The 25,953-nt window shown below is 44.2% G+C and overlaps 1 protein-coding gene across 1 annotated transcript in view; it reads left to right on the top strand.

Moving 5' to 3' along the window:
* Window positions 1–25,953, top strand: part of LOC148891997 (uncharacterized) — a 72,959-nt gene that overhangs the window by 22,307 nt on the left and 24,699 nt on the right. The window contains exons 8-12 of the mRNA XM_089006409.1: window positions 1,372–1,409; window positions 1,493–1,539; window positions 3,838–3,869; window positions 4,239–4,355; window positions 23,388–23,519. Of these exons, the coding sequence (XP_088862535.1) occupies window positions 1,372–1,409; window positions 1,493–1,539; window positions 3,838–3,869; window positions 4,239–4,355; window positions 23,388–23,519 (366 nt within the window). The remainder of the gene's footprint in view (window positions 1–1,371; window positions 1,410–1,492; window positions 1,540–3,837; window positions 3,870–4,238; window positions 4,356–23,387; window positions 23,520–25,953) is intronic.

Genomic DNA, 25,953 nt, shown 5'->3' with positions numbered 1-25,953 from the left:
ACCACATCCATAAACCTCCTCTTCAGTCTTCCTCTCGGTCTCCTGCCTGGCAGTTCAAGACTCAGCATCCTTCTCCCGATATAGTCACTCTCTCTCCTCTGGACATGTCCAAACCCTCTCAGTCTGGCCTCTCTGACTTTCTCTCCAAAGCCTCGAATATGCGTTGTCCCTCTGATATACTCATTCCTGAGCCTGCTATCAATCTTTTGTATGCTGGTATATCACTTACTTCACAAATGAAGAACGACTGGTCTCGCAACAGTCTTCTACAGTCAAGAATCAGAAGAGGTCTTTGTCTCGTCTTTCAAAATACAGGCGGGAAAAAAAATCCCCCCTTCTTCTTCCAGACTCTGCTTCTTGCCAGCCGGTTTTTACGACGCCAGATGTTTGGTGAATAATAATGTTCTTCTCCTGGTTCTGTTCTTCACTTGTTTTGGTCTAAATATTCAATCAGCAGGAAGCAAGGTGATATACAAAAAGGATTATTTATTTCTCGGGCAGCTAGAGAATGCTCTTCACGGCAGGGGAAAGGAAGCCAAGAGAGAGAGAGCATACTTTTTCTCCAGCAGATATAGACCACAGGAGTGATGTCATTTCAAAAAAGGACCTATCAGCTACGAAATACCATGATGAATATTATATTAGACTGAAACAAGATAGCTTAAGGCTTTAACTGAGCTGCGTACATGTATACTAAACTAACATACAAATAACTAAACAACATGCATATATAGACTAACTGATAAAAATAAGTCGAAATGAAATAACACTGGATGTTTTTAGGATGTGTATATAAACTAGTTCTAACAGATGCATTCAATCCAAATGAAACAAATGGTTCTACTTTGAAATATAGTGAGACATGCATTATATATTTGAAGGAAATGGCACCATTACAGCGCTGACGAGTTCATTCAATGTCTGTCAAGTGACAACTAAAAAGTAATTACATCATATCCTTTGAACCTGAGTTGTGCCGTCTGGAATTTTAATCCCGCTGAGTAGATCCACATTAAATCGCTTCACTTTCAAATCAACTTGTCCTAAATAATTTCTCATCACACGTATCTATCGAAAACCATATACTCTATAATTGCCCTTAGTCAAGAGATTTATTCTACTAATGTCTATTATATAAAATGGTAATTGATGCAATCACAGAAATTATTCTGTTTCGGCTCTGTGCTAAAATCATGTTGAATCCAGTTAATTATTTAAGTATGTATTTTTTGTTATTCATTTATTTCTGAATTTATTTATAGTTAATTGTTGGAAATTGCATTTTAGAAACACTATTATATTTGTGTGTTATGTTATATTTGTGTGTGTGACAATGTGCATTGCACTAAAAAATGATTAATTCCTTTTTAGAAACCAAAGCCACAGAATTCTTCGGTCTGCACTAACAGGTTAGTTTTTTTTAAACGCCGTATTATCTTCCTCATTAACAAATTAAAAATTTACTCTGGTTTCTCTTTTTTTCTGTTTACAGTGAATGTCCTATAAATCCAAACCAGAGTTCTGAAAAGAAATGCTCTGGTAAGAAACCAGATGTGTGTGTGTGTGTGTGTGTGTGTGTGTGTGCGTGTGCGTGTGTGTGTGTGTGTGTGTGTGTGTGTGTGTGTGTGTGCGCGCAAACACACACAGGGTCTTCCGTCAGCGCGGGTACACGTATTTAGGACTGGCTGTCAGTGTATGTGTTTGCGTCTGTTGGAGTTTCAACCATGTTTTTTTCACCTCTGGGACTTGTGAGGCAGGTTGATAGTTGTCAACCGTCAAATTGGTATGCCCCTTTGGTAATCCATCCATTCCTCCATCCATCCATTATCTGCCGCTCATCTGAGGTCAGGTCGCGGGGGCAGCAGTTTCAATCGAGAAGTCCAGACTTTCCTCTCCCCAGCCACTTCTTCCAGCTCTTCCTGGGGGATCCCGAGGTGTTCCCAGGCCAGCTGGGTGACATAGTCATTCCAGCGTGTCCTGGGTTGTCCCCAGGGTCTTCCGTCAGTGGGGCATGCCTGGAACACGTCACTAGGAAGGCAGGAGGCATCCTAATCAGATGCCCGAGCCACCTCATCTGGCTCCTCTCAATGTTTAGGAGAACCAGCTCGACTGAGCCCCTCCCAGAGGAACGAGCTTCTCACCTTATCTCAAGGGGGAGAGCTCGGACACGCTACGGAGAAAGCTCATTTCGGCCGCTTGTATCCGGGATCTCATTCTTAAAGAGAAGCGTGTTAACCCCAGTGCAGCCCCACTCGGATTCATGTGGTAGTTTCTGTGACGTGCAATACGAGAGTAATCATACGGAAATACAACATACACAAAAGTAAAAAGTTGTATATTTATTTTAAAATATTTTCCCTGCCTTGTTCGTGACGTTTTGAAAAACCGAGGTGTATACTTCTCCAGACAAATCAATGCTCAGACACTGTAAAATGAGAAATATGTGGAAGTCCAATGTAGGAGGCTGGACTGTCTGGGAAATGTGTTGCAGTTCTGAAACAAAAACAGCTGTCGTGTTGGGTCTTTTTAAAAAATTACACTTTATTAATTTGCTTAACTCAAGCAACCACAGGCACATCCTGTCACGTTCCGAATGTGACAGGGGCAGCTGACTCGTCGGAACGTTAAATGGATGGGAAGGATCCCTAAGCAGGCGGCAGAGACGCTGGTGCTGGCAGAGGATTTATTAACAAAAGGCGCGGGTCCGAGATAACGCGGACCCAGATAAACGTGATGAACAGGAAATCACAAAACAGAGCACAGAAAGTAGGAGAGCAGGGGCGATCCGTCCAGCCTCACAAGCTCGGGAAAAATAAAATGGCACACAGGGTGCAAACAGCGCGCAATCCCGAAAAGTAGACTTGCGCGATCGCGGCCAATAAACACCTCGGGCGAAGCAAATACTCGTACTGATAGAAGTTCAAGTCACGGGCGAGGCGTCGTAATCATCCGACACTGGGTAAGTGCCAGCGACTGGTTTAAATGTCCCAATGTCTGAGATGAGGGAATTGACAGCAGTTGGCGGTGGTCGGGAGCGGAGGCCCCGCCCCAGCTGTCAACTCGCACGTGACACATCCTTGCCTCTGTGCCTTCTGCCTGAATTGAGTTCAATGACCTCCCCTGAAAACGTAAATCAACGATGACTTCAATGACTCTCAAAAAAACAAACATTGCGGCAAACAGAAAATAAGAGAAAATTCCAAAATAAATTCTATGGGGAATGCTATGGGGGGTTGTGAACACTCAACAAAGGAACAAACTACACAAACAACTTTAAGACGGTCCAGTGCAGAAAGAAAACTGAAATACAACAGAGCACGAAAGCAACACATTCTACCGGTATGTAATCAGATCTTCTCATCCGTCAAGACACCTGTTGAGTCAGCCCCTGTTCCGTTCAGACGACCCGTTTTATATCGGCGCAATTCCGCTAACTATCATTTATTCCAGAGCATATTTTTAAGCCACCTTTTAAGCAGGGTTCATTTGGTTCCAGTGTACGCTGTTTTCAGAGGCTACACTAGTGCAACTTTGCATGACTTGAACGCTCTATGGGGGGCAGCCTCAGTGCTAAACTGGAGTAAAAATTGCCGTGTGAACACCCCTTTAATCACGTGTGGCATGTGTTTTGGCAAATTGGTTAACAATCGCACATGCACTGAAGTTATTTACAAAAATCTGTACAATATTCATTATATCCTCATTTTGTTCTTTAACAACATAATAATGGTCAGAGAGGACAGTAATTTCATCTGTGCTGTATGTCATGCATATTGGCATATTTGACAATAAAGCTGACTTTGACTTTCTTGTTTCCTTGGGTCTTCTCGACTGAAGTGAGTGAGGCTGACATGAACACTTCAGCAAAGGTAAATGCGTATACAATTGTGAATTGGCCAACCATTTGCTCGTCATTTTCACAAAGAGAGAAGTCATCTGGAGAGTTTGAAATAATACATTAATGCTGTCCACATTACACTAGCCCTATGTATATCACTCGTACTTTATCATCAAACTAGCTTCATGAAATGAGTAATTTTTTAAAATTCTATTCCTCATTGCTTATGAGAAATTAGATGGAACAAACATCCAATTAACTATGGTTAATTGGATATTTGGTCGTCATATTTTGTGTGGAAAGCATTTGTCTACTAAATGAGGAATGGGATATTTGTTAGTCTAATTTTATGTGAAAACATTTGTTTGCTGACTAATTTCATTTTTGCTATTTCTATTAGGGCTTGGTGTTGATCACCGGAATTCCTGATGGTGGCTGTTCAGAGAGTGAAGTCATGGAGCTCATCCAGCCTTTTGGAAACCCCACTGACATCATATTGGCTTCCTCACTTGGAAAGGTAACACTTACTTGAGTAGTTTGGTTTCTTTTCTCTTGTACAGTGGTTCTTAACTTGGGTTGATTGAACCATCCGGGTTCAACGAGTCGGTTTCAGGGGTTTAACAGAGCCTCTGCCATGAAGCACACCCGACTCAACATGTCATTTTTTTTTACGACACACCCGCTTGGCCATCACTGGCTGATGATCACATGACCTTGCTTGTCTATCTAGTGGTGTGGGAAGTGTGGCTCGCTTAGTAGTGAACATGTGACTTTTGTGATAGTACACCGTACAATGGCAGCATAGAGCACGAGCTTAAGCTTAAGTACAGTAAAGTCTCGTTATATCGATATCGGATATATCGATAGTCCCGGTTATATCGATACTATTTCTATGCACGCACGGAGAAAATTACATGCAAACAGGGTCGGATATATCGATAGTCCCGGTTATATCGATATTTTTCGGACTCCCTTGAATATCGATATAACGAGACTTTACTGTATATGCAAAGTCAAGTGAAGTATATCCAAAGCCAAAGTATATCCAAAAATACATATAATCAATAATTTGGTTCAACCTCGTGGGTCTTGAGAATGCCTATGAAAAAATGTAAGAAGACAATGCAACCGGAGTTTTTCGACGGAGATGGGGCTGGCCAAACCTCCCCGGCTAACAGCGCAATGGAGGAAGATGCCGACACGGAACCACACACCACAGTGGGTCAACGAGATCGCGCGGATTTGAGTGTAATTTTGAACGAACTGAGAGAGTTCAGAGAAGACAACAGCCAACAGCTAAACAGGATTCGGGAGGAAATTAACAAGTCGAGCGCAAGGATCGAGGAGGCGGAGAAACGAATCAACGAGACTGAAACACGGCTACAGGTGGCAGAGGACACGATACGGGAGCTGCTGCACCTTCAGATACACCTGGATGCAAAGTTAACAGACTTAGAAAGCCGCTCTTGACGGGAAAACATCAGGATCCATGGCGTTAATGAAGGTGCAGAACATCCCTCATCAATGGCCACGTATGTGGAGCACCTACTCCGGGAGGGCTTGGATCTCCCGGCCACATTTTAACTACGCGTTGAAAGAGCCCATCGCGCCCTAATGCCAAAACCGCCGAGAGAGGCACCGCCGAGGCCCATCGTCGTCAAGTTGTCCAGCTACAGAATGAATGAAGAACTGCTGCGATCAGCCTGGCAAAAGAGAGGATTCGAATACCTCGGGAAATGTCAATTTATATCACGATTATGCACCTGACGTCCTAAAAAAACAGAGAGAATATACCGAGGCAAAACGATTCTAAAGGAGAAGAAAATCCGGTTCCAGACGCCGTTCCCCGCCAGGCTCAGAGTCTTCTACCAGGAGGGAACTGTGCTATAAAAAATCTGCGGGAGAGGCGAGGAGGGGATTCCCGGTGTCGATAATCAAACAACCGGACTCGCTCTTGGAGCGGATCCAACGCTTCTCGTGGCGCACTGTCAAGGGGCCCGGGCACCGGGACAGAGCAGAGAAACCTCCAGTCTTTCAGGAAAAACTTCAGGCTTTCAAACGTCAGGTCCCAAGGTGACTGACTGGAAGTTACTCGAAATCCACGGCATCGAGCTTAGCAGACAAGCTTGATGAAACTCTTATTTTCCTCACATTTCATTTTCTGTCTCCTTCTCTCCGGGGAATCCTGGAGGAGGGAGAAATTAATTCCTTACCACGCTCTGCAAAAAAAAAAAAAACACTGTATAGGCTTTAAAATTAAGATCATAATACAAATGTGTTTTTTTTTTTTTTTTTTGGCTGCCCATTTGCGGCTAATAGACAATTCCATGCACAAAGGCGCTCTTCCACCTGACACGTGGGGAGGCTTTACCTCAAAGCCCTTTCACAACCAGGGCTCCACCACGGTCAATATTAAGATCCCACTTTTCAAAGTATTTTTTCATATTTCTTTTGTTCTTATTGTGCTATATGTGTTGTGCAAATTTTCATTGTTGTTTACTGTTGTTCATTATAGTTACCGGGGGATAACTTATGACTCATATTATTGTTCTTGGACATTACGATGGCATGCTTTTGGTTTCCATCACTATTTTTTTTCGCACATATTAAGCCCTTAAATGCAGGCAATTAAAATAACCACTTACAACGTGAATGGCCTTGTCAACACCATTAAGAGGAGCAATATTCTGACGAAATTAAAAAAAGGACAGAGTTGAAGTGGCTTTCCTACAGGAAACACACCTTTCTAGTACCGAACATGCTAAATTAACACGAATGAGATTCATACATCAATATTCATCCTCCTATCAGAATGGGCATAGGAGGGGGGTGGCAATATTAATATCCAATAATTCCAATTTTGAACCCATCTTGGAAAAGAAAGACATAGAAGGAAGATTTGTTTTTTTGGTGAGGGGAAATTTAGGAGGCTCACTGGTCACTTTATTTAATATTTATGCTCTCCCTAACTCAATTAGATTTTTTTTAAACAAATACTCGATTTGATAACAACAGAAACTCCGGGGGTTCTAATCTGTGGGGGGATTTTAACATTAGACTGAATCCAAAATTAGACACCTCAAATCGACATCTATCCCTGCCCAATGTGATTAATAAAAAAATAAACATTGACATGAAAGAAATTGGTTACTAATAGATATCTGGAGAGAATTAAACCCTTTAAAAAACTACACTTTCTTTTCCCATCCTCATTCGACATATTCAAAGATTAACTATTTTTTTACTTTTACAAAAGATTTACATTGAGTGGGTCGCTGTGACATGAGGAACATGCACCTTTCAGACCACAGCCCTATCCACTTAGAACTAAATCTGGAACAACATCGGAGAAACACCATGTAGAAATTAAATACTTCTCCTTTGAATCAGATGAAGGAACAAATGGGAAAAGGTATTACAGAGTACCTGGAACAGAATGACAACGGTGACGTTTCCCCTCCAATATTATGGAATGCATGTAAAGCAGTACTTTGAGGTAAAATAATTGGTTACAGTGCTCACCTAAAGAGAGAAAGGCAAAAACAACTCGAGCAATTGTAAAGGGAATTAAAACAATTGGAACAAAATCACAAGGACACAGTTGACCCCAAAATTACAGAGCAACTTAACAAAACAAGGAATAAAATAAATGAGATCTATACCAAAGATCAAAGTCAAAGTCAGCTTTATTGTCAAATATGCTAATATGCATGGCATACAGCACAGATGAAATCAATGTCCTCTCGGACCCAGTGTGCAAGGCACTTGTAATGTAGCTAAAAAGACATACAAATGACAACTGACAATACATGTAATTTCTGAATGCAAAGTGAGGTAGTGTCGTATATAAAGTGACGTAATGTAGTAATGCATAAACAAACAAAAAAAGGGTAGAAGTGAGGTCTTACAGGAAAAAAACGAGAGAAAAAATAGAGTTCAGGATGATAGTACAGCGTGTAGCGTGTACTCAGAGTTCGGTGAGTGGGGCAGGGCTGCAAGGGAGTTGTGTCTCCTGACTGCCTGGTGGCAGAAACTGTCCTTGAGCCGGCTGGTCTTGGCTCGGAGACTCCGTAGTCTCCTACCCGATGGCAGCAGGCTGAAGAGGCTGTGGGAGGGCTGGGTGGGATCGCCAGCAGATCCTGATGGCTCTGCGGGTCAGGCGGGTGTTGTAAATGTCCTGAAGGGGGGCGGGGGAGACACAGATGATCTTCTCAGCTGTCCTCACGATGTGCTGCAGAGTCTTACAGCAGGACACGATGTAGGTGCCGTACCTCACGGTGATACAGCTGGCCAGGATGCTCTCGATGGTACCGCGGTAGAGGGAGGTCGTGATGGGGGTCGGGGCTCCAACTCTTTTGAGCTTGCGGAGGAAGTACAGGCGCTGGTGGGATCTCTTGGCCAGTGATGCCGTGTTGTGGCTCCAGGACAGGACTTCGGATATGTGCACTCCCAGGAACTTGGTGCTGCTCACTCTCTCCACTGCAGCACCGTCGATGGTTAGTGGAGCATGCTGGGGGTGCACTCACCTGAAGTACACAACAGTCCCCTTCGTCTTCTCCACATTCAGACGGAGATTGTTGTCCTTGCACTTTTCATCATTGTTGCTGAGGCCCACCACCGATTTGTCATCTGCAAACTTTATGAAGAGGGTGGAGCTGGGTGATGATGGTGAGCAGTCATGTGCGAGCAGAGTGAAGAGGAGGGGGCTCAGCACACACCCCTGGGGGGCCCCTGTGTTCAGCGTGATGGTGCTGGAGGTGTTGTTTCCAACTCTGACTCCCTGTGGTCTCTCCGTCAGGAAGTCCAGAAGCTAGTTGCACAGGGAGGTGCTGATCCCCAGTTTGCTCAGTTTGTCGGTGAGCTGTTGGGGGATGATGGTGTTGAATGCTGAGCTGAAGTCGATGAACAGCATTCTGACGTAGGAGTCTCTGGTCTCCAGGTGGGTGAGCGCTGTGTGGAGAGCAGTGGAGATGGCATCATCGGTTGAGCGGTTGGGCCGATATGCAAACTGGAAAGGGTCATGGTTGGGGGGGAGGGCAGCTTTGATGTGGTTCATAACTAGCCGCTCGAAGCACTTCATGAGGATGGGAGTGAGTGCGACCGGGCGGTAGTCGTTGTGGCAGGTGGAGGACGACTTCTTTGAGACCGGGATGATGGTGGTGCCTTTGAGGCACGTGGGCACACAGCCTGGCTCAGTGAGGTGTTGAAGATGTCCATGAAAATATCTGTGAGCTCCTCAGGACACGGCCAGGAATGCCGTCGGGACCCGGGTCTTTGCTTGCGTTGGGCCCTCTGAGGCAGGGGTGTCAAACTCATTTCGCATCGCGGGCCACATATGGCCTAGGGAGATGTCAAGTGGGCCAGACCATTAAAATTATGCCATACTCTGCTAAAAATAGCAAAAATATCATGTATTTCCTTTGTCTTGGTGTAAAGAAGAACATTAGGAAAATATTGACATTTAATGAACTATCCTTTTCCAAAACATTTCATGAAACACCTCATATTTCCTTAGACAAATGTGCAATTTACTTTTATCATTCACAAATATGCATTGCAGCTGATCCCACTGATTGTACAAAGGCACAAAACTTTAATTGGTACTGAAAAATATAGTAATGCACTTTAAGATTAAATGAGACTTTTAAAGAAAGTGAATTTTTAAACCACTTACACATACGCATATAAAAAGAGCCGAAAATGTCCTTGGCTGTTGTGGTGTCCATCATTGGCACCAACTTAAGAAACTCTTCAGTAACAGTCAATTTCTCATCAACTCCTCGAATAAATAAGGCCAGTTGGGCCACGTCTGTGATGTCAGTGCTCTCGTCAATTGCCACGGAAAATGCAATAAATCCTCTCTGCTATAGTATTCCTCGTCAGGCTAATATTTGCAAAAGCTTGTCGCTTCTCGGAACATACAAGTTCAGCCGCCTTCATCATGCATCGTTTATCAAAGTCACCGTCGAAATACAGCTTTGATGCTAATGCTATTTCGCTAGCAATTAGGTCGCTGGCTTTTACCGCTGCTTCATTGACTTCTCGGCTCCGGATGAAAGTTGACTGCTGTTTCCTCAGACCCGCCAGCAATTCGTTAATCTTTTCTCTTCTCAGTTGTCCTTGCAACCTGTCATATTTTTCACCGTGATGAGTCTCGTAGTGGCGCCGAATATTATATTCCTTCAATACCGAAACTTGTTGCAAACACACCAAGCACAAAGGTTTTCCATGCATCTATGTAAATAAATAGGACGTGGTCCATTTTTCTTTCAAAATTCTACACTCCTTATCTACTTTTCTCCGTTTGGATAATGGCATTTTGGCTGAGGGTGTAGTGGAGAGGTAGAGACCAAGGTATTAACAACGTTGTAACAAGCAGCAGATGGCGCATTGACACCGTCTGCTGTTTTCAGTCTGTCTCAGTGATGCGGCGTGTCTTCTACTCTGATGGAAAGAGTGCGCCCCTTAGCGGATAATCCATGAATTTCAGCGATTTATAAATATTAATTCTATGTCTTTTATGCATTGTTCCACTTTCAAATTAACCTCCTTGGGGGCCGGTTCCGGCCCGCGGGGGGCCGTATGTTTGACACCATTGCTCCGAGGGATCGCCTCACGCTGTCCTGGGACAGTGTCAGCACCTGGTCGCCGGCAGGTGGTGGGGTCTTCCGTGCTGGAGTGCTATTGTCTGCCTCGAAGTGGGTGAAGAAGTCATTCTGCTGGTTCAGCAGAGGGGTGGAGTTCTCGCAGGTCTGTGGAGAGGGCTTGTAGTCTGTGATGGTCTGTATCTCACGTCACAGGTTCCTTGTTTCTCTGCTGTCTCTGAAACGGTTGGCAATCCTCCTGGAGTGCTGTCTGTTGGCCATCCTGGTTGCACTGGCTGTCCTCAGGCCAGCTTTGTAGGCAGCGTTCCGCTCCCTAAGGAGCCTGTGGACTTCACCCGTCAGCCATGGCTCCTGGTTGGCCCGGATGTTGACAGATCTGGTAACAGTCACATCACCCATGCACTTCCTCATGTCGGAGGTAACAGAGTCTGTGTACTCTTGGAGGTCTGTGGTGTTGTCATAGGTGGCCGGTTGTGTGAACATTCCGATCTGTGTTGGAGAAGCAGTCTTTGAGTGCCTCTGACGACCCGTCAGGCCACACCCTTATCTGCTTCTTTACTGGTTTGACGACTTTGACAAGTGGCCTGTATGTGGGCATTAACATGATAGTGGAGTCGTCCGAAGCTCCGAGTTGGGGGAGGGGTAGGCTTTGTAGGCTCCTTTGTGTGTGGTGAAGACATTGTCCAGAATGTTGTTACCTCTAGTCGGAAAGTGAATGTGTCCATGGAGTTGTGGAAACACACTTTTCGGATTGGCATGATTGAAATCGCCAGCCAGGATAAAGAAAGCATCTGGGTGGGCTGTCTGTTGCTCACTGATGTGCTGGTAGAGTTCATTCAATGCCGCGCTCCTGTTGTTAATTGAGCTCAGGGGAATGTAAACTGATACCAGCAGTATGGCACTAAATTCCCCTCGGCAGGTAGAATGGCCGACATTTTACGACCATAAGCTCCCATCAGTGGTGAGCAGTGTTTCCAAACCACAACAGCGTTGCGGCACCAGGCATCAGTGTGTAAACAGAGTCCCCGCCGCGAGTCCCCCCCCCTCTCAACGAGCGCGCTGTCTGCCCGGAAGCTAGTTAGCTGGGCGAGCTGGATGGCACTGTCCGGTATGCTGTCGTTCATCCATGTTTCCACAAACACAAGGGCACAACACGAGACAACCGTGTTAATCAGCTTCACACAACGGCATTTATGACAACTGCGCATGCGTGAGCTGAGCCTACATCGCCTTCCTCTGTTCCATTCACAGGCGCGTAGCGCCCTCTCCTGACTTGGTAGTCTAATCGACTAACATACAATAACAGAGGTCGTTACCCACGGTCTTGGAAGTTGAGCGGAGAAGTCTTATGTGGTCCATTTTATTGTCCAGCGAGCGTATGTTAGCTAGCGTGATAGTAGGAATGGTCGGCCCGTGGGGTTAGCCGCAAGCCTAGTGCGGATACCTCCACGCTTCCCTCTCTTCTGTTTCCTTTTACGGTTGCGGGAGTGGGGGTTGGTGGAGGAGCGGGGGTCGGTGGACGAGCCGACTCCCTGAGCAATCCACACGCGCAGCACTTCTGCTTCAGCTGGTTTTGGTTTTAAAAAGGAACAGCCGATGTCGAGCAGAACCTCATGGGAGTAGGTACGCCTCGGGTGTAGCAAGGCAGGCTGAGACGAACATTTACATGAGTGAGACAAACATAATAAACACAAAGACCAATTTGCCGGGAGAGAGAGGAGCCGCTGCGTGTTCACGCGCCGCCATCTTGGAAAATTAAAAATACAGAAATACTGAAAAAGTTAATTTTTACTAAAGAGAAATATTATGAAGGAGGAGGAAAAGCCAGTAAATTACTATTTTATAGATTGAAAAAACAACAAGCAGAGAGTTCCATTAATAAAATAATGAATCATGATACTAATACTATGCATTATGAACTAACTACCAGTAAGACTTTAGTTTGCTGACGAAGTTTCTTGGATAAGAAGTGAAACGTCCGACACCTTCAAAGAAGTACAGAAATACAGTCTGAAAAAACCTTTTCATCGATGGACCACTCCTGTACGACTGAGAGCTTACACAGACGCATGCATTATAAACAAAACAAAATCCAAGATTGTTTTGAAAATTTAAAAAAATATATATATTCCCAACCTCACATTGATGGATACAAAATCACATTTTTCTTCAAGAACATTAATCTGCCCAAACTGAACAGTGAACAAAGTAGGAATTTGGTATCTGAAATAACAGAGCCATATTACATCTTAAACCAAATAAGGCGCCAGGCCCAGACAGATTCTCCTCTGAGTGGTACAACGGTAGACACTGTGGTACCTATGTTGCAGTCCACTTTCAACTGGGTTCTTAAAGAGAAAAATATACCCCCCTCATGGAGGGAAGCAGCGATATCACTAATCCCAAAGGAGGGGAAAAATAAATACTGTAGCAATTTTAGACCAGTAAGTGTGTTGAACCAGGACTATAAAATCTTTACATACATACTCTGTAAACGGCTAGAACACGGGTTTCAAACTCATTTCACATCGTGGGCCACATATGGCCTCGGTAGATGTCAAGTGGGCCGGACCATTAAAATTATACCATACATGCTATTGTCACGGTTTGCAAGGTGGTGATGGCGGGTACGGATCCCAAAAAGCAGGCAGGGCTGACTTCGCTACCCGTTGGTCGCCAATCTGATCGGGACGACCAGCACCTGTGCAGGTGCAGGCGGGGCTGACAGCGCCCCCCCCGTCAGTCGCCAACCAGATCATGACAGCTATAAATAACCAAAATATCATGTCTTTCATTAGTTTTGTTGTTACGTTCACGCGACGGCTCATGGCTCAACGTGGACGTCGAACTGCCAGGCGCAGAATGGCACCCCGTACGGCCGTATACGACCAGGCACCGGGGAAACGAGACCAGTCCTGAGCCGCTCCGGGATCCAGCGATGAGTGGGGTCTCGGACTGACGTTGACGGGGACGTTGCACGGCTCGTCGTGGATGAGACTCAATTCGTCATGCGCGACGACAGCGTGGCTGGACGTGGGCGTGCACTGCTAGACACCCAGTGTCACCTTGGACGGCCACCTGGAAGGAGGTCTCGGCCGGACGTTTACGTGGACGTTACGGCTCGTCCAGTGACGCAATTCAAACTCAACGAGGCTTGGGCTAACGTGGACGTAGCATTGCCAGGCACAGGGTGGAAATGAGACGGGTCCGATGTACCTGCGGGATCCGATGGTTGGTCGGTTCATTCTGTCACGTTTTGCAAGGTGGTGATGGCGGGTGCGGATGCCAAAAAGCAGGCAGGAGGGAGCAGGAGGTTGTTTGACAAATTGTATTAAAATAAAGGTCAGCAGGAACAAAATGTAAAACATCAAAATCATCTGAACAGAAAAAATACAAAGTATCAAAAGACCAAAAGTAGAAGTCCGCAAGGTTAAACAAACACACAATGCATGCAGCAAACAAGCAGCAAACAATGAACCGACACCAGATGGTCGTGCCGGGTGTCCTTTTAAGTGTCAGTGATTGTAACGACCAGCACCTGCGAGGCTGCAGGCAGGGCTGACGTCGCTACCCGTTGGTCGCCAATCTGATCGGGACGACCAGCACCTGTGCAGGTGCAGGCGGGGCCGACAGCGCCCCCCGTCGGTCGCCAACCAGATCATGACAGCTATAAATAACCAAAATATCATGTCTTTCATTAGTTTTGTTGTAAAGAAGCACAAGAACATTAGGAAAACAATGACATTTAATGACCATTTCTTTTACACATTTCGTTTCATGACCAAATGTGCAATTTACTTTTATCATTCACACATATGCATTGCAACTGATCCAAATGATTCTACAACGGCACAAAACTTTAACAATAAATTGGTATCTAAAAATATTAAAATGGACTTTAAGATTAGATGATTTTTATAAAGAAAGGAATTTTTAAACCATTGTTTTTGTTCCTGATATTTGGCATCTTTTGGCCTGTACAAGTGCATCAATACCAGGTGTCATGTCCTGACTCGCTGACACTTTCAGAATGTCATTTAAGTGCTTGTTCGTGAGCTTTGAACACATTTTTGTTTTATTGATATTCATTACTGAGACAATTTGTTCACGAAGGTCGGTTGTTCCAAACATGCAAATTTGCCCTTCAAATCTGCATCACATTGCAAATCAATTATTTCGAGCTGGAATTCGACCGGTAGATCAGACGCTTTAACTGTGAAATGTGAGCGAAAAACTGAAAATTCTGTCTCAAGTTCACCAAATACCTGAAAACGTTTATCAAACTCCCACAGTAATCCTGCAATCTTGTCTTTGTACTGCCTCACGTCCGCATCAGGTGTGGTCACACGCACATCTCTCAGACAGGGGACATGAGCAGGTTGCCACTTGCCAGTTGCGTGTTAAAACATGGTTGAAAAAAATGACCGCAGTTAAAAAAAAAACAGCTGTTTTCTTTCTACGTTGATTGAAACAGCACCACTCTGCCCCTTAGTGGACAATCCTTGAATTGAACCTAATTAAAAATTCCATGTCGTTTGTGCATTTTTTTCCACTTAAAATCCTGCGGGCCTGATTAAACCTCCTTGGAGGCCGGTTCCGGCACGCGGGCCTTATGTTTGACACCACTGGCCTAGAAGGACTGCTTCCGCAAATAATTAGCCTGGATCAGACGGGTTTTATACGACCAAGACAAACTCAAGACAGTATCAGAAGGACATTACATGTAATAAACCATGGGGCTAGTCGCAGAAAAAGCATTTGACTGTGTGAATTGGTCCTTTTTATATAACGTTTTAGATAGATTCGGATTTGACAACAATTTCATCAAAATAATACAAGCCCTTTATAACAATCCAATGACAAGAATAAAAATTAATGGAGCTGTATCCAACCCCTGTCTACTGGAACGAGGAACAAGACTGGGTAGTCCACTCAGCCCTGTCCTATTTGCAATCTTTATCGATCCACTGAGCCAATGGATCATGCAGGACGACAAGATTAAACGAATACTGATGAATGGGGGAGAACAAGTTACCTCATTATTTGCAGATGACATATTGGTATATTTATCCAACCCCGAACAGTCTGTGAACTGGCTATTTGGTCTTTTGGAACACTGTGGATCATTCTGGGGATATAGGCTTAATGTTCCCAATACACAAATTCTCTGCTTCAAATACAGCCCCTCCGCACTTCTGAGAAATAAATATCCATTGAAATGGGATTCGGAATCAATTGGCTACCTAGGGGTCAATATTTCATTAGATTTTACAAAATTGTTTCCGCTTAACTATCTACCTCTAAACAAAAAGATTAAGGAAGACATAAGAAGATGGGATCTATACCTTGTCTTGATTTTGGGTCGTGTGTGCACTCTGTCAAAATAGCTATTCTTCCAAAGCTATTGTATCTATTCCAAAATCTTCCATTAGATATATCAAACCAACAATTGCAGGAGTGGGACAGGATAATTTCCAGATTCATTTGGCAGGGACGGAAACCAAGAATTACAAATCAGAGTTTACATTTGGCAAAAAACAAAGGAGGAATAGCCCTCCCATGTTTAAAAGATTATTATATTGCGGCTCAGTTAAAACCATTAATTTGCCTGTGCAATCCAAAATACGACGCCAGGTGGAAGGACATTGAAAATACACTCTCATCCGAATTTCCAATACAATCTGCAATTGGGGACAAATAAAGTGAAAGCGTCAGGCAACCCCTGGATTTCCTTGTCACTCGAGACATGGGACAGGATAGTTGCTCAAAATCATTTGAAAGAGGGGTAAATATCTTGATGGGTCACTTTTGCCCCAGATTTCATACCAAAAGACTAGGACACAAGATTTGAAAGATGGGCAACTCAAGGCTTAACAGCAGACTGCACATTTTTACATAAAGGGGCAATAAATAGTTTTCAAAATCTGAAGAAGCAGTTTGGCTGGGACATAGATGATTTTTACAGATACCTTCAGCTCAGACAGTACATTAAACACATACAGAAGGGAATGTCAGAATCAGAAAACCTTTATTTGTCCCACAATGGGGAAAATTGGCAGTCCACAGCAGCAATTTGAAAGGGGGATGGGGTTGGGGGGTTAAATGATAGAAAACAAGATATTCTAAGCATAGTAAAATAAAAATGTCAACTGTATACTGTAAATGTGCACAACTGTTTCATAAAAAAAAACTACATAGTGCAAGTATCAAGAACGTCATATTAATATATGTAGCTGTATTGCATCAACCCATATTTACAGTACAAGTGTCAAGTGTCCATTTTTTGTTTTGTTTGTTTGTTTTCACACGTGATTATTGAGAATTGTGAAGCCTGACAGCAGTCGGTAGGAACGAACGGCGGTACCTCTCCTTGCAGCGTGGGTGTAACAGTCTCTGGCTGAAGGAGCTACCCAGTGCAGTCAGGGTGGGGCCAGGAGGGGGTGGGAGGGGCTGTCCATCATAGCTTGCATCCATCTGTTGCCCACCTCCTCCAGAGAGTCCAGCGAGCAGCCCAGGACAGAACTGGCCCTTTTGACAAGGCGCTCCAGTCTTTTCTGGTCCTGGGTGGTGATGCTGCCTGACCAGCAGACAATTCCATAGTGGATGAATGAAGCCACCACAGAGTCACAGAAAGTCTTTAGGAGTGACCCCTGAACCTCAAAAGACCTCCGTTTCCTAAGTAGGAAGAGGCGACTCTGTCCCTTTTTTATTAGGGCATCCGTGTTTGTAGTCCAGTCTCGTTTATTGTTGAGAGTAACACCCAGGTACTTGTAGGAGGTCAACCTCTCAATGTCCGAACCCTGGATGCTCAACGGTGCCGGTGAGGATTGTTTCTTGCAGAAATCCACGACCAGCTCCTTGGTTTTCCCTGTGTTGATCTGGAGGTGATTCTGCTGGCACCAGTCCACCAGTCCACCAAGTCCTTTGTCAGTCCCCTGTACTCCTTATTGTCTCCCTCTGTAATGAGGCCGACAATAGCTGAGTCGTCAGAGAACTTCTGAAGGTGGCAGGTTGGGGTGTTGTAGTTGGAAGTCCGACGTGTAGAGGGTGAACAGGAATGGAGCCAGGACTGTCCCCTGCGGCGCTCTGGTGCTGCAGAGAAGCCTGTCCGACTCACAGTTCTTTACCCTCCCGTACTGTGGCCGATTTGTGAGGTAGTCTGGAATCTAGAGAGTGAGGTGGTGGTCCACTCCAGCATGCCACAGCTTGTCCCCCAGTAGTTTGGGCTGGATGGTGTTGAAGGCACTGGACAAATCGAAGAACGTGATCCTCACCGTGCTCCCAGCATTCTCTAGGTGCAGTAGCGCCGAGTGGAGGAGGGAGATGATGGCGTCCTACACACCGATGCTGGGCTTGGTAGACAAACTGTAGTGGTTCCTGTGATATTCTCGCCTGTGGTCGCAGGTGGGTGAGGACCAGTCTCTCCTGCGTCTTCATCCGTTGAGACGTCAGCGCCACCGGTCTGTAGCTGTTGGGCTCCTTTGGGTTGGAAATCTTGGGCACTGGGACCAGACATGACATTTTCCACAGCTGTGGAACTCTGCCCAGCTTCAGGCTCAGGTTGAACATGTGCTGGACAATGACACACAGAAGGTCGGAGCAGGTCTTGAGGAGTCTTGTACGCATCCTTGGCATTTGAGTAGAAAAGGTCCAAGGTGTTATTGTGTCTAGTGGCACAAGTTATATATATATATATATATATATATATATATATATATATATATATATATATATATATATATATATATATATATATATATATATATATCGGAAAGGTCGGTGCTGTTGGTCAGTGCGGTTGGATGGATGCATGGCTTGAGGAGCCTGCGATAAGAAGAAAGGAGCGTCAGCGCAGCGCGTCGATGCGTGTTTGGAACTGTCGCGGCTTGTAATTGAAGCGGATTTATGTGGGACAGGAGATGTGAGACAATGTCTTTTCGTCAATGGATGCTACAGCTTCGTGTTTGCTTTCAGCATTTAGCTTGTAGTAGACGTACAAATTCCACCATGACGTCCCTGATCCACTGCTGACATGGATGCTTTGATCCTCTCCTCTTTCATCTAGAACTGCTTCATGTCATCACAAAGAGGGGACAGCAAGTCCTGAAGAATGAATGACTCTCTGTGTCTTTGTGTTGTCATATTTGTTATTTTTGTTTTTCCCAAGATGGCGGCGCGTGAACACGCAGCGGCTCCCCTCTCCCGGCAAATTGGCGTTTTCATGTTTATTATGTTCGTTAAAGTCATTATAAGTGCCTTGCATGCGAGGTCCGAGAGGACAGTAATTTCATCTGTGCTGTATGTCATGCATATTAGCATATTTGACAATAAAGCTTTCTTTGACTTTTGACTTTGATATTGTGTGAATGTTGGGAGGGAGGATTTCAGGGAAGTCCACTGAGATGATGAATTGTTGTTGGGGGATAAAGAGTTTGATGGTTCTCTTTATTGGTAAGTAGGTTCGTTGTCAGATCTCCCAGGCAGGTGACGCGCAGAGCTTGATGGCGTGGAGTTGAGCAAGTCGTGCCGTGATGTCCGACTTGCAAAGACCCGCCTGTGCAGGTCTCTGCGAGCTGTGTCTCTTTGAGTCTGTGAGTCTGAGATGAGTCTGAGATGATTCTGCCCCGTGGTTCGCCCAATCTCTCTGTCCCGCGACAGCTCCTTTTATACAATTTTCAAGCGTGTGCTATGCGTCAGGGTGAGACGCACATCAAGGAGATCAAGGAATTGAAAGACATGAAAGGGTTGAAAGGCGCACTTCAAAATCATACACACGTGTGACGCCACAGGGCTCGCCTCCTGGATCCGAAGTCGGTGAAAGCGATGAAGGAAAAAGAAATAAAAACAAAAGTCATTCTGCGAATGGTGAGGCCAGGCAAGATGACGGTCACCAGGCATGGCAGGCGTCGGTGGGGTGGTTGCCGAGGAAGTTTCATGGTGCCTGAAGTCGTTGTACACGAGCCGGGCGCCTGAGCGAGTCTTTGCCAGTCTCTTTGAGTCTGTGAGTCCGAGATGAGTCTGAGATGATTCTGCCCCGTGGTTCACCCAATCTCTCTGTCCCGCGACAGCTCCTTTTATACAATTTTCAAGCGTGTGCTATGCGTCAGGGTGAGACGCACATCAGAATCAGAATACCTTTATTCGTCCCACAATGGGGAAATTTGCATCAAGGAGATCAAGGAATTGAAAGACATGAAAGGGTTGAAAGGCGCACTTCAAAATCATACACACGTGTGACGCCACAGGGACTCGGTTTGTAGCTTGTTTAAAACACTCACGAGGGCATCGGAGGCAGCGCCGGCATTTGCCGTAAGGGGAATGTACGCCGTCACGGCAATGACGTGTGAGAATTCCCGCGGCAGGTAATGCGGCCGGAGGCTAACGGCTAGCAGCTCAATGTCGTGAGTGCAGAGGTTTCTGTGACCGTGATGGGCCCAGTGTTGCACCATTCATCATTCACAAACACAGCAATCCCCCCTCCTTTCTGCTTACCGCTGCCTTTCTGTCCGCTCATACGAGTTGGAAGCCCTCCAACTCAGCGCGAGTGTCCGGAGTGGTTGACGATAGCCATGTCTCCGTTGACGAGTAGCAAGCTGGCTTCCCGCTACTCCTTCTGGTGTTGAGTTAGCGTCACCAGCTCGTCCATTTTATTCGGGAGCGATCTCACATTCCCCATGATGACGGACGGCAGAAGGTGTCTGTATTTTCTCTTTCTTTTGCGGCGATCTTTCCCGTCCGACATCCTCGTTTTCTCCTCTTCAGCTCGACGGGGATGTCCGGTGCGGCGACCGATAGTCCGCTATTAGCTCGCCATGCTAGCAGCTGTTCTCGACTGTAAACAATGGGATTCAGAGTGCGAGTGGTTTCTTTTTTTCTTCAGTGGCACTGTCTCCAGTCCAAACATCAGGGCTGGTCTGACCACGGTTTTATACACTTTCCTTTTCATCCTAGCTGAAACCCTTCTATCACACATTACACATTTTTCTCCAGCCGCTCCAGCCTGCCTGGACACACTTCTTCACCTCTCTTCCACACTCTCCATTGCTCTGGACAGTTGACCCCAAGTACTTAAAATCCTCCACCTTCTTTATCTCTTCTCCCTGTAGCATCACTCTTGCACATGGATGCCTCTCATTCACACACATATATTCCGTCTTGCTGCGACTGCTCTTCATTCCTCTCCTTTCCAGGGCATATCCCCACATCTCTAGTTTCTCCGCCACCTGTTCCCAGTTCTCGCTACAGATCACAATGTCATCTTCAAACATCTGAAAAATACTCTGGTAAAAGTATTTATGTATGCTTATAGGAACGTCTCTAGCCAGAAACTTTTTTTTACAAGGGTTTGCAACAAATAAAACAGAATTCACTGTATATAAAACAAAAATGGCAACGGGAGGCAATTGAGTCTTTAATGAAGAAGTTTGGGAGAATCTCTATGGCAGGGGTCGGGAATCTTTTTGACTAAGAGAGCCATAAAAGTAAAATATTTAGAAATGTTTTTCAGCGAGAGCCACACGCACGCGCGCGCGCACATACAAACGCTCGTGTGCGCGCGCACATACAAACGCTCGCGTGTGCGCGCGCACACACACACACACGTGCGGCCACTTTTCAACAAAATATCAGAATGTATGATTTAAACTAACTTTGTGATAGTACTCACCGTTAACATGGATGGTTTTCCGTTCCTCGTGTTTGGTAAAAATCCAGGAAAACGATCGGAATTAAATTCAATTTGCCGGTCCAGAGGCGAAGTTACTGCTAGCTAGCCTGCACACGGCTCATAAGCTTCCACACTTGCTATCTGCAATCGACTTCTCGCAGAAGTATGTCGATGCTAACGTTAACATGGGGCTTGTTAAAATGTCACTGACATTCGACTGTTTCATCGATCGTATTGTTTCATTGCAAATTAGAATCAGAACATTTTCTCTCCTGTAATGCTCCGGTACATTCACGCTGAAGTGCACAAGTTGGGCTCATTTAAAGGGGCGTTTACCTATTTCAACATGACGGCCACTATCATCCGATCAAAATTGCGCTTTCCGCCAACTGCAGCCCCAACGGGAAATGAACGACGAAAAAAACCACAATATGTATTATAATATGTAATATTTATCGGTGAGCCATCTGCAATCATCAAAAGAGCCATATATGGCTCGCGAGCCATAGGTTCCCGACCCCTGCTCTATGGGATACAATGGAAAATTTCAAGCTCACGGGTCTGGTGGGACTTTTGTTGGAAAACCCTGATAAGATTTTTCACTACCCTAGCCCAAAAGAAACATTACACAAAGTTTTCAGCATGCTGGCGGCAATGTGGGTGCCTTGAGGCAAGCCATTTCCACATATTCTGGGACTGTACATTCGTGGTACCATTTTGGAGGGAGGTAAATGAAATTTTACACAATGTTTTTCAGATGGACATCCAATTTACATTTGAGTCCTTATACCTTGGTGCCATTACATCAGTAAATGTTTCCAATAATACCAAATATGTATTCCAGATTCTAAGTGTGGCTAGCAGAAAGGCGATTACAAGAAAGTGGCTAAAACGTGAAACACCTACCACCGAAGAATGGTTTGACATCATCTATGACATATATAAATATAGATCGCAACAAGACATTTTTTGGAAAGATGGATGAAGTATATCACACCAATCCGAACATCATCTGTTTAAAGCCACTCTCTTGACCCTATCCTTTTTTTTGAGCCTGCTTTTAAACCCCCCATAACAGAAAGCGTTATGAGTCAAATACAGTATTTTATTTTCATTTCATTATATTATAAAAATGGTTACACGGTTGTATTAATGAGTACATTACTAGTCCTTACATGTTTTGTAATACTCACCTAGTTTTGGTTATTGTAAAATGGAACTACTCCAGAGTATTAATGGACTTAGAAGTGAGTTGTATGCTTTTTTTCTTTTCATTGACTGTATGGACCTGTGAAATCATAATAAACTTTAAATTGAAAAAAAAAAAAATAAAAAGGATAATTAGGGAGAAAATACATACAGTACTGCACAGAGGTATTCCGGAGTTGGATTTGAACCCAATATCTCTACACTGTCAGCTTGACGGGCAAACCACTGGATCACTGGGCATACTGAGATATTTGCATGGAATCCTATTGTAAAAAAATTAAGAAATAGTTTTAGTCAGTCGATTGCTGTTTACTACAGACTGGTCCCAAATTCATCCTCAGGAGGTGTAGAGAGAGACAAGAAGGTTTTGTTAACGTGTGTATGCATTGGTATATTTTCCGAATGCATATGACAGCTTCCACACATTACCAGTTTTATGTCTGCAAAAGGGTCATTTCTTTATTTATTTATTGGAGGGGTTCTGGGTGGAGGGGTTCGGTCAACTTTGTACGTTGTACTGGTCAGCCAGCGCCCTGCATTCCTAAATTGGTGGTGCTGTTCGATACCTGAGTTTGATAAAATCTGCAATAATAAATAAAGTTTTAAAAAAAGAACACCAACGGAGGAGGAGAATCCCTTCCACTGCAAAAAGTCAAGTCTGTTCACACCAACAACACACACACAGTGTTTGTCTCAGCTCTTAGCGAAGACGGACGGGCTAATCAGGTCAGCCTGGACTGACCTGGTTTGACCTAGTGACTGATGAAAATTTGCTACTGTCTGTGCCCAGTCAGTTTCTTTGAAGGTTGGCATCATTCGCCAGGAAAACGGATATCCGTCAGGGACAAACCGAGGAACCTTAGATCCCAAGCTTCACAGATTGAATGCTGCTTGTACAGGGAAACCAAGACAACAAAAGTATAGCTAGCTCATGAGCAAGCAACTTTGCTCATTAGCACATAACAGTCAGGATTCACAAATGTCCGAACAGTTCGTCCATCTCTGATAAAAAATAAATTGGTGTTGGATTGTCAGATGCAACATGACTAAAATGTCTCTTTTATGTCAGGCGCTTGTGTCGGTGCCGGATTTGAAGACTGCTCAAGAGGTTGTCAAAGCTCACATCTCCATTCCTGCAAAAATTAAAGACTGTGACCTGAATATAGTTGATATCAAAGACCGTGTTGGGATTGATACCCCGGTAAGACTTTTATCATTCTTCTAATTGCTCCAATCAGAAGGTGAAGAATCATCTTTATTCACAAAATATATGGTTGATGAATGTTCGCACTCTCGTGCAAAGTTTAATGTCTTATTTTTCCATTGTGACCCATAAGATACTCCTTATGGGTCACAACAAATGTAGAGCGATTATGGAGAAGATGTATATAACCGATATCGATATAACGAGACTTGACTGTATTTGCATTTTTTTCTTTTGTAGTTGCAATTGTTGTGTTTTTTCGTGACCTTTTCTGGGGGGAAGCAACTTATCTTTATTTCCATAAACCAGTGTTTTTCAAAACCTGTTGAGAGATATTGGATTTGGATTTTGGCTTTGCCTTTATTAGTCTTTCAGTGGAGAAATTTACATTTCACAGCAGCAAAGTGATGAAAGGAATGGAAGAAAAACAAAATACAGGAGCTGCTGTATATGCTATATATATATATATATATATATATATATATATATATATATATATATATATATATATATATATTTCCAGTAGCTCCTGTATTTTGCTTTTCTACTTTCATTTCTTTCAGAACTTTGCTGCTGTGAAATGTAAAATTTCTCCACAGTGGGACCAATAAAGGCAAATCCATATATATATATATATATATATATATATATATATATATATGTGTGTGTGACGGGTGTCACAACAGTGACTGTCTTATATAACTACAGTAAAGTCTCGTTATATCGATATTCTCGGGAGTTAAAAAAATGTCGATATAACCGTACTGTCGATATATCCGTCCTGCGCTGAACTGCATTAACAAAAGCCGCCAAAAGAGGGCATCCAAGCGCCATATAAGAAACAGAGCTGGCCATGAGCTCACTATTTTGTGCCTCTTTTTTTTGGGGGGGTGAGAGATGTTCCCCGAATGCGAAAGCAATGCAAGACGTCTTGGCGTGAAGTCATTTTTATTGGTGTTTTGCATTTGAATAAAAAGTGACATTGGTTGTCCTTTAATACACAGTATGGAATGTATGGTAATTTTCAAAATCACGCTTCAGCAGTCAAAACAAGAAACATTGTTGCAAAAAACGATTGCATTCATATACAGTACAGTGGGCATGTACATAACACAACAGGGAAACTGCAACGCTTACATCTTACTGTATTATGTATGCAATTTAAAAAAGTCATCAATCTTCTGCTTCCCATTTTTACCTTTCAACACAAACATTTCAATCTCGTCTGCTACACACGAGCTAGCGTCTAAAAATGGAAATGGCTCTGCTACACGGGAGCTGGTCACTTAAACTCACGTGACCAGGTCGACCAATGGCGCGACCGATGGCGTGTATCGATATAAACATAGCAAAATGGCCGGCGGGAGATGAAAAATAGCACCGTAGTAACCAGATTAAACAGTAAACAGAACTAATTCTACATAAAAAGACGAGAAATGTGCACGGGAAATGAAAATAGTGTTGTAATAAGCAGTATTATCAATATAAACGATATCAATATAACGAGACTTTACTGTATATGGGAGACAATGCCCAGAGTTCGGGAGCAAGTGTCAGGTGTGTCATTTGGCAACGTCCAACTGACCAACCTTGAATACACTGATGACACCACCGTGTTCACCAACTCCCGCCAACACCTCAGCAGTGCTCTTTAGTAAGCTGGCTGAAAACAGAACCTACGTATATTAGTGAGTGATCGCAACCTTCCCCTCATTTTTGGCACAGACAAAGTGCAATTCAACAATTCTGTCTCTACCTGGACTCCGCCATAACAAGCAGCGGAAATCTCTAATTAAAGGTTGACTGTGAACACGTCCTCACGGCCGCAGCTATGGCATCCCTATGTTGGCCCCATGAGCGCCACCACTCAGTGTCCCAAAATAGTGAGATACACATCTATCACTCTGCGGTTCTTTCCATCATCCTCTATGGTGCATAATCTGTCCATTAAACAAGACCCTTGCCAAAAGGAATAATGGCTTTGACAGCAGATAACTCAAAACCATCGTCAACAACAGCCGGAACCTCCATGTTACCAATTCAGACTTCTGAAAAAGTGCTCTTCAATCCCTGCATCTCGACAAGCCGCTCAAAAGCCCGTCCGTAGTCTTGGACATCTCTTCCGATGACCCCCGTGCTATCTTTTCATTCGATCCCGCATCGATCTGACTTGTTCATCGACATTCTGTGACAAACAAAATGGATGAAGAACCAACAAAACCTTTGCATGTTCCTCCCTACTTCACCAAAACCTAGCTCGGCCGACCAGTTTACATCTCCACGGAGTGGACAGCGACATGAATCTATCAGGGAAATCAAAATGTGGTGGAATGTGCTTCTATATAAACTAGAAATGGTGCACTGATGTCACATAGCTATTTCGGAGATGTTACATATTCTACTCACCATGTGAGTTTCCACCTTTCATCTT

This window comes from Hippocampus bargibanti, linkage group LG10, assembly GCF_051943395.1.
Source record: "Hippocampus bargibanti isolate YZ-2025 linkage group LG10, ASM5194339v1, whole genome shotgun sequence".
Taxonomy (NCBI): domain Eukaryota; kingdom Metazoa; phylum Chordata; class Actinopteri; order Syngnathiformes; family Syngnathidae; genus Hippocampus; species Hippocampus bargibanti.
Note: the sequence above shows the minus strand (reverse complement) of the source record. Positions and strands in the feature narration are given on the sequence as shown.